General features: G+C 41.5%; 1 protein-coding gene across 1 annotated transcript; it reads left to right on the top strand.

Moving 5' to 3' along the window:
• Positions 1-1,683: 1,683 nt before the first annotated feature.
• Positions 1,684-2,745, top strand: LOC119306571 (BTB/POZ and MATH domain-containing protein 1-like). The gene is made up of 2 exons (XM_037582753.1): positions 1,684-1,865; positions 2,064-2,745. Exons 1-2 carry the CDS (start codon positions 1,684-1,686, stop codon positions 2,743-2,745), a joined length of 864 nt encoding a protein of 287 aa, XP_037438650.1.
• Positions 2,746-10,048: the final 7,303 nt, after the last annotated feature.

Genomic DNA, 10,048 nt, shown 5'->3' with positions numbered 1-10,048 from the left:
AGCCTTTTTCGGTAACGTGGTTCCTGAGAGAAGAGAGTACTGCAGAAGCTCATATAGCTTGCCAAAGCCAAACCCTATTCGGCGCCCTCTGCGCCCCTTAAAGTGCAATTCACAAACGGGCGCATACCCCCCCCCCTCTCCGCTGGGCCGGCCCATGTAGTTTTTTCTCTATTTTACCAAACCGCAAAAGAGTCTGCAAGTGCTGTGACTCGAACATGCGACGTCATGTTTAATTACACACTGCACTAACAACCCCGCCATTCCAACTGGACATGGAAACTTCCATCTATTTATGTCTTTATATCTTCCTTTCTTTTTTCTATTTTCGTTTTTCGTTTGTCTTTTTTTTCCTAGGTTCAATGAACTATTTTGAAATTCATGAACTTTTCCTTCAAAATCGATGAACTTTTATCAAATTCGATGAACTTTTTTGAAATATGATGAACTTTCTTCCAAATTCGATGAACTATTTTTGAAATTCGTTGAACTTTTTTTAAAATTCAATGATCTTTTTTCCAGTATTGGTGAACTTTTTCAAAATCGATGAAAAACTCAATGAACTTTTTCAAATTTGGTGAACTTTTTTCTCAAAATTGATTAACTTTTTTCACATTTGTGATTTTTTTAGTCCGATCAACTTTTCTGGAAAACGGTGAACTTTTTTCAAATTTGTGAACTGTTTTATTTCAAATCGATGAACTTTTTAAAATTTGTGAACTGTTTTTTTCAAATCGATGAACTTTTCAAAACTGATGAACATTTTCTAATTTTTGTACGAACCTTTTAGAATATATGAAATTTGTTCAAGTTCACGTCTTTTTATTGTGAATTCTCCTTTTCACTTTTTATTAGTATAAAATAATACGTATAATAGACTGGAATTGTCTTACATATTTAATATTGTTGTAACAACAGGGTCAAATATTGTCTTGTCCTTCGAATAGACAAAGAAATGTGGTGGCGCAGTGGTTATTTTCTCTTGTGAGGATGTTGGAGGGCACGGATCGAATCCTGCTTCTACAGAAATCCCTCGCTTTTTTAGCTGCACGGCTATAAGCTTTTTAGCCTCGTCGCGTTTACTGGGCCGGCCCGCTACCGTGGTGTGCGGGCGCCAGTAGCGCTAACCGGCGCAGAGGGCGCCGAAGAGGACCTCTCCTTGCCAAAGGCGGCTTCATCTCTCGGTGTATTTTACCTGTGGATGTTTTTGATTGAATAAAGAACATATGCCACTCAAAAAAAAAAAACTGCACGTAGAAGACAAATTATACGCTGGCTCGGCCGCTGTTGGAAATAATCACGATTCGGTGTCCCTGTCCCGTACGGACCGGTAGCCTTAGCCGAATCAGCTCTGTACTAGATAGATCAGGCACTATATATATCTGTACTAGCTCCACCTATAATAAACCAGATACGAAGGCTCGAGTTGTCGACACGAGCGGTTCTGGTCGTGCGTAGGTATACGCATCAAGCCGCGGCTCTACGCTTGTGAACTAGCACCCTAAGTGTGACTTTGGCGGAAGCATCTGCTTGCGAGCTTCGGAAGGCTAGCTTCTACATACTGATTTGTTGTGTGCTCGAGCGTCTTCTGATCGGAAAGCAATCAATCCGAGTGCACCACCGACCTCGTCGGGAAGTACGTGACAAGTCGGCGGCTTTCGCCAACGTCCTTCTCCTGGTCACGAGATGAAGACGTGTAAGACGGTGTCTACATGCACCCCAGTGGAGGAGGCTCAAGGTACGCATGTGTTTGATATCTTGGGTTATAGCAAGCACAAGGGCATGGGCCATGGCGTGGACGGCCGCATACGCTCAGGGGTTTTCTCCGTCGGCGGCCACGACTGGGTGATCTTCTTCTTCCCCGACGGGTATAGAGGACATGGTCTAGATTACATATCGGTTTTCCTCATGCTTTCGAGCAACAACGCTAAGGTTCGGGCGTCCTGCGACATGAGGCTGGTGGACCGGTACACCGGATTCTCATCTTCGGTGCATAAAACAGGACCTAGGATTTTCAATTCTGGTGATATTAGTAAGTTTGCTCCACAGTCTAATTGTTTCATAAGGCACAGTGAGATCGAGGGATCCGCGTACCTTAGGGATGATTGCCTGACGATCGAATGCGTCGTCACTGTTTTCAACAAGCCACATGTTACCCAAACAAAACCATTCCCTAAAATCGACATGCCACCAGCTGACATGGCTGAGCATGTTAGCAAGTTGCTTGAAGAAAAGCAGGGATTTGATGTCAGCTTCATCGTCGAAGGAGAGACCATTGAAGCGCATAGGTTTGTTCTCGCTATGCGCTCGCCTGTTTTCAAAGCAGAGCTCTATGGGTCGATGCAGGAGGCGAGGCCGGGGCAATGCATAACCATCATGGACATGCAACCTGATGTTTTCAAGGCCCTACTCCATTTCATCTATACGGACTGTTTGCCTAGCGGTGAGGATACCGAGATGGTCCGGCTTTTACTAGTGGCTGCGGACAGATATGCAATGGACAGGCTCAAGCTGGTTTGCCAAAGCATCTTGTGCGAGGATCTGAACAAGGACACCGTGGCAATCACATTGGCTTTAGCTGACCAACATAATTGCCACCGGCTTAAGAATGCTTGCCTTGAATTTATCGAATTATCAAATTTCACGGATGCTCTGGTGGCTACACGACGGTTAAAGGATATCAAGAAGACTTGCCCATCTTTCATAGTGGACGAATTGGAGAAGAGAACAAAGCGTCGTAAAGCATGAGCAGCTACAAAAGGTAGATCTGCTAAATTCCTCATACCAATTCGTCGAAGGAATGATCAGGCCATTGTTAGATGAATCTAAGAGTTGTTACGTAAATCCTGAAGTGATGTGGATGCCGACATGTTGCGAAACTATATATACCGCACTCTTATCTTCTCGTAAGAAGAAATGGTTTTTATACAAGTTGATATATATGTAAGAATATTTATGTAAAAGAGAGAGGATATGGGTGGAAAATATTCATAAATTCGTTATTATTGACCGATTGACATAAAAGGGCGTTAATAAATTCCTGTGAATTTATCAAACCTGCACCACTGCACATTTAAAGTTTGACGACGAGCAAGCTCAATCGATTATTTTTCACGTCCATAATACGAGTAAACTGACTAGCACAAGGACTACATGTGCTGTCGCCACTAGTGATGACCAAACTCTAATTAAAGGGCGTATGTCGCCCATGCTTCCTGCTAAAAAAAATACTCCCTCCATTCTTAAAGATTTCAAATGGAGTACCACATACGGATGTATATAGACATATTTTAGAGTTTAGATTCACTCATTTTGCTCCGTATGTAGTCACTTATTGAAATCTCTAAAAAAACAAATATTTAGGAACGGATGGAGTATATGAAAGTGTGCAAACGATTGGCTTGTTTGTATGGTTTAGGGACAAATCATTCATATCATTTTGAAGTGCAATCGGTATGGAAGTAAACAATATTGTTTTTTTTTACGGTGACCATGCCTCCGTGAACCATTTCATCCCGAAGGCTATGAAAACAGCTTAGTTTGAACAATTACAATTGCAAAGGTGGAGGAAGCGAATTAAATTCTCGCAGATGGATGAAACAACATAGCACTCCAGTCGCGGAGAAGGGCCTTATTCTCAATGTTGGTCAACAGTTAGACCATAGGATTGTATAGACATATAACTAGCTGATTGACATAAAAGATGTAATACATTCCTGCGAGTTTGTCAAACTTGCACCACTGCACATTTTAAAGTTTGATTGAGCCAAAGAAGTCTTTACAAAAATAACCTACACTAACGAACCTGACTCATAGCAAAACAAAACAAAAAATCTATAGGAGCCAACGACCGTCACCACGCCAAGCGTCGAGACCACAACTTTGCGTTTCTCAGATATAAGGTGCAATACTTGTGCGGCCATTAGCATGATCCAGACCACATCTTTGTGTCTTTTTGTTTTTGGTTGGTCTTCCGCTATTGTCATGATTTGGTTAGTTTTTTCTTCCCTGTATCAATACATTCGGTTTAATTATATGGCCTTTAAGTTTCGATTGTGAACGATTTCTGGAAGTCTTACTGATTTATCATGATTGATAATCTGATATTTGTGTTGCTTAGTTTTTTTCTTGTATCCCCTCTTTGGACTACTCACATGGCTTTCAACTTTTTCTATGCGAATGATTACAGGAAGTTATATCGGTTTAGCATGATTGGTCATTGATCTTTGTTGAGATTACGTTATATGTCTTGTGTAATCTGTTAACTGTTTGCTCCTTCCTGCGGCAGCATAAACCTACAAGTATATCCTAAACCTTTCCTCAAATGGGTTTCACCGAAAATTATCGAGGCCAATTCTGATCAAAGAAAATTCTGTAGAAAGTAACTGAAGACTTGATTGTGAAACACAGTTTAAACTCCAGATTACAGGTTTATCACTCTCTGGTGCAACTTGCAGGTTTGATATCTCTGAATTCCAAATGCGTTTCCATTACTGGAGATCAATGGTACGATAAATAATCCCTGATATTATAACATTAGGGCATATCTGATTAAGAATCCATGATCTGGTAACATAGAGTATTTTCAACAGAGTACTGTTTTCCAAATAGTTGTCAGTCTTCCCGTTCACGGTAAACCTTTTATTGGTCATTGAGTTTTTGGAGCAGGACATCATGATGACAAAAGGAAGAAATGCAGTGTCATTTATTTTTATTTGGAACGCTGCAGCTTGGTAGAAAATGGAATAGTTTCATTGTTTGTAGTTGCTCACTGGACTATTGATCTTGAGTCGCTCACTGGACTATTGATCTTGTATAGTTGCTCTTTGTGTGAGCTTGTTTGGTTCAGCTACGCATGAGAGACGGTAATACTTCACCTGGGTATGATTAAATATTTACTATTGTTTCCTTGCGTCTTTATCAAAAAACAAAAAATCTTGAACGTAGTGTTATTTTTGTCTGCTGACTGGTAGAGTGATATTGAACTTCATTTGTTTGATTAAATAGTGCATCTAATTTTATTTTGAGGGAATGTTGAAGGCTTGCAGAAACTTTGGAAAATTAACCAGCTTCATTTGGGCCATTGGCTGGGCTATCCGAATTCCGAAGTGCATTAGGCCCATGAACTCACTGGTTTCTTCTTGGCAATGGCTCTTTGCAATGTTCAGCAGTCTTCTTCACGGGCAGCAAGGCCAGTCTCCAGCTACGCCGGTGAGCCTCGAGGGGAGCAACAGTACCGGGCTGGGCTGGAAGCGCTGGACGCGGGGCTGCTGGCGGCGGAGAGGATTCTCAACCGACCTCAAAGCTCCGTTCTCTCCTTCCTCATCTCACATGGCTGAGCTCTAGGAGAATTCTTCTGAACTCTGGGAGCAGGCAGCGTAACTGCTGAGCCTTTCTCTGCTTTGCTCTGTTTTCACAATGTGATGTGGCCAAAATGATTCCTCTGTGATGTGGCCAAATGTGGCAATGCATACATGCTTGAGTAGATCCATGAAACTATATACTACTCCCTGTAGTGTCAAAAAACGTCTTACATTATGGGACGGAGGGAGTACTTGCACTCCGTCGTTGTGGAGTCCGATTCGTCCGTTCGTTAACCTTTGATTCTTTTCTGGTGCCACTTTGAGTTTTGCCTCAAGTGTTTGACTGATTTACTTTCAGTTTAACCAAAATGGTCGACCACTCAGAGTTTCGTTTCCACTGATCAGTTTAAGCTTACAAGTGGCGAACACTGTAAATTCTAGCAGTAGTATATGCGTGTGCTTGTTCAGCCCTTGTCATCAGTTTAAGCTGTTTTCTGACGCTTTTGTTTTGCCTCGTGTTTGACTCACTCACTTTCAATTCAACCAAGCGAGTATTCAGAGCTTCCTTGCTATATTGAGGCCCTGTTCGGAGACCCGCCACTCCAAAACTTCGCTCCCGGAGCTGGAGTCAAAAGGCACGGAGCTGGGAAAGAGATGCTCCAGCTCCTTGTATTTTTAGGAGTTGGAGTGACTCCAAATAGGGCCTAAGTGTCCACTTTAAGCTGATGGCATATACATGACGGTTCCGGCTGATTTTAGGTGACCCAGATGATTGTCACTAGGCATGTTCATATTCAGTGACAATTTGAGTGTCACCGAAAAAGTTGGGTGGGTCATTTTTGAAAACATGAATAGAAAAATAACAATTTGTTTTTGCATCTGACTTATTTGGTGGCATGTCCTTTGTTAATAAAGGGAAATTTCTTGGAAATGGGGTTGTTCGGTTCCCTCCTAACAAAGGAATTTGGAACGAGGACTTAGGGTTGTGCTCGAGTATGACGTCCCTGGTGAGGCGAGAGGGCGGCACGGCAAGGTGACGTGGCTAGGGGTGTACAGCAAGGCGACTCACGCCTGGTGCATAGTGAATCAAGGGTGATTTTAGGTGAGATCTGTTTACTAAGAGACAATGTAGCGAAATTGATTAGGTTTCTTGGATTATGTGATGTGAATTATTATGCAGTTTAATGTTTTGTACGAAATATGGATCAAAAATGGATAAATGATGAACCCAAGATGACCCTAACATACAAAAAAGGTGTGAAGGATGTAGGACCCAATTATATCGACCAGAGGGGTGGTGAATGAGAGATTTAAAATTTCTTCCGAAACTTAAATACCCTCAGCGCAGCATACCGAAAATGAAACAAAACACATGCAGTTCTATGAAAAGAGAATCTACTACAGAAAAGAAACATGACAGTGCTGAAAGATAAACTCTCGAAAGATAACTACTAGAATTCAGATGGAAAACTCGAGAGAGAGAAACACTACTGAAAGTAAACTACCGAAACAAAACATGGTTGCATAGCAGATAGAGATGCACGAAAGATATGAGCACACAGATCACGGAAAGATATCTCACGACAGATAATATAGCTGAAAAATAAACTATTAAAAGTAATGCAGTCAGATAGAAATGACAAGTCGTGCATGAAGGCGACAGATGCTTTGATAGACTAATTCACTCTTCTTCAAAAGAGCTACGTCTGGTTGGAAGGACTTATGATTGAACAAGGGAGCAAACCTCCCTCCATCCTATTGTCCTCAATGTGAAGTTTCTCGAACTTCAGTTGATTTTACTCGTGGTAGATTCTTTTCGGCAATCTCCAAACCTTGGAAAGAATTTGCATCGCGTACCACAATGACTCTAGGTTGCTGAAGACTTTGTCTTCGGTGACCACAATTACTCTTAGTTACTCAGACAGACGCCTAACCATCTAGAGAGTTAGCAGCTCTCAAGAGTAATAGGCTCAAAGCTCTCGACTTAGATCTCTGTGATGCTCAACCACTATTAAGTTAGCTCTGGGGTTTTCTTTTGGTGGATTACTCAAATCTTTCAGAGAGGGGTGCTCAATCAATCTTATCGGAAAATTAAGCGGAGCAGCTGACAACAATGGTAGGCATGGGATGGATATTTATAGTCGGAGTAACCTAGAGGGTGAAATGACCAATTAGGACCTGTGGCCCAGCTAATGGCCAACCAACAAGTACCCAACGGTTGGATTCAAACTCACATGGCAACTTTACTTGAGGAACAAGTAAAAGCCGACTCCTCTTTTTTTTGACTATACACAGTAGGGCAAAACCCCACTGCAATTTTTTCAAAATTAAAAAAGCAAGACAAACACTGTCCAATAGTAGAAAGGGCTTGAGGTAAGCCTAAAAAAGCTGACTCCTCTGCTGAAGCATTTCTCTCGCGGCCCAGAAGAACATCCTCTCTAGCTGGCGAGTAAATGTTTCGAAACAAGAAGAGATTTCTCTCAGTTCTCATGGGATAGATTTTGGTTAAGCAGCACAATAGAGAAAAGTCTCAAAATACTTGTACCCCCTTTTAATAGTACGGTGATCCTATGAATCAAAAGAAGAATATGAGACAACGTAACAAATGCTACGACCTAACTTCGTCTTCATTCTTCTCCGTTGTAGTCATTTTTCTCGGACGCCTTGTGTACCAATTGTTTCACGTCAACAATCCTTTTGGGGGTCGTCTCGGACACGCAATCTATTCGATAGGAATATTCTCGAGTGCCTCAACATTCTTCTCTGCTCCGTAGATAACTTCTGCAAAATTTTATAGCAAACTTCTCGGAAGTAGCAACCTTCTTTGAGCTTAGTAATCTTCTCTGCTTTGCAGATAACTTTCACAAAAGTTTATGGCAAACTTCTTGAAAGTAGCAATCTTCTCAGTAGGAAACTTCTCATAACTTAGAAATATCCTCAGCTGCGCAGATAATTTTAGCAGAAGTTTATAGCAAACTTCTCAGAAGTAGCAATCTTCTCGACATCAAACTTCTTGAAGCTGAGCAATCTTCTCGGAACTCTAGGGTCTATAATTTATGTGTGTGAGCTAGCAAACACATTAGCCCGTCAATGTTTCTAGCAACAATCTTCAAAATACAAGGGGGCATTGGACTACACCAACAAAGGATTTTATGGAATTCAAGGTTTCTCACAAGAATGGATACAAAGATGTGTTGTGCCCATGTAGAAAGTGCAGTAATGGGTACCGGCGATCTACAGACGAAATTGAACATCACGTAAGTACCAATGATATGTTCACGGCATATACAAGGTGGATTCATCATGGCAAACAAGTGGGCAATGGGTGGTTATGAAACTGACCACAGTGATAATGGTGAGGCAGTTGATGTAGCTAACTATGATAATGTGAAATGTCTCATAGATGACTGATGCAGCTGGTGGATTTGATTTGTTTAAAAAGCTCATGAAAGAAGCAAAGCGAGAATGTCACCCGGGGAGCCATAGTATGATGTGGTTGGCATTCATTATGAGGGTCATTCATATCAAAACATATACCCATATGACTAATAGAGCATTTGATGTGTTGTTTAAGCTCTTAAAAATGGCTTCCCCTGAAGTGGACTTTCCTAAATCTTACATTGATGCTAATAAAGCTATTTCTGATGTTGGTATTGATTACGAGACAATTCGTGTATGCAAGTATGACTCGACTTTGTAATTGGAAGATCATGCCAAGAAGACTAATTGTCCTGTGTGTGGATTATCAAGGTGGAAACATGAAGATGGGAATGGAAAGAAAAAGATTCCTTGAAAGGTCCTTTGATACTTACCGATAATTTCACTTTACCAAAGATTTTTTTAGGGCAATATCAGAGCACAACATGTGGCACAAAGAGAAGAGGGGTGGTTGAGGAAAATGTTATTAGGCACCCTACAGATGGCATGGTATGGAAGTCCTTTTACAAAGACCATCCTAAGTTTGCTGTAGATCCTTGTAACTTGAAGTTAGTTTTGCAACAAATGAATTCAAACCCTTTGGGCACATGAGCACTACAAATAGTATGTGGCATATGAATGATAATATAGTACCATTCTATGAACCGATCGATAAAGAAAGTTTCATCATATGAATGATTGTATACTAGCATTCTATGCACGTGTTCCTCAAAAGTATGAGCATAAGCTTCTACTAACTCAGTTTCTATCAAAGAGAAAAACACATCTATAGCCTAGAGTATTTGTTCATGTTAAACTTTGGAAAGACAACTACACACAAAGTTGCACAATTGTCAATGCCATGCATTGCTTCGCAAGTCTGTAACCAGAGTGCAGCATTACCTGCAAAGTGCACATTCGCGAAACTGACCCAAAGATCAGCCTGAACATTGTACATGCGAAAGTACTTCTCGCAACTATTTTTCTCCACCACTTTGCATTATCGCCTTCGAATTTAGAAAAATCAAACAATGGAATTCGAGCAGAAAAACGACCGGTAGTATGCTGAAGGTGGGAAACCAGGGACTGATAGAACTCATCATTGTCGTCAGAGAGTTCCTCAGGAGACGAGAATTGGGATTTCGAATGCTCACCAGTGTACAAGGTATGAATTGAGGAACATGGTCCTCGGAGATCAGTATCATGTGGCTGTTGTGCAGCGTCGTGCCGTTCCGGCGAGGTGGTCCTACGCGCGAGGGAAGCGACTGCAAGAGTGTTGTGTGGTGCGGCACCTCTAGGTTGTTGACGTGGTGCACCACTTCGTCCAACGG

Source organism: Triticum dicoccoides, chromosome 5B (genome assembly GCF_002162155.2).
Source record: "Triticum dicoccoides isolate Atlit2015 ecotype Zavitan chromosome 5B, WEW_v2.0, whole genome shotgun sequence".
NCBI lineage: Eukaryota > Viridiplantae > Streptophyta > Magnoliopsida > Poales > Poaceae > Triticum > Triticum dicoccoides.
This window is presented reverse-complemented; position numbering and strand designations above follow the sequence as displayed.

Excerpts from the sequence above, each read along its gene's own strand:
- LOC119306571 (XM_037582753.1), top strand. The coding sequence starts at position 1,684 with ATGAAGACGTGTAAGACGGTGTCTACATGCACCCCAGTGGAGGAGGCT. Across the intron at positions 1,866-2,063 it reads ATCTTCTTCTTCCCCGACGG|GCACAGTGAGATCGAGGGAT; the intron begins GTATAGAGGACA and ends TTGTTTCATAAG.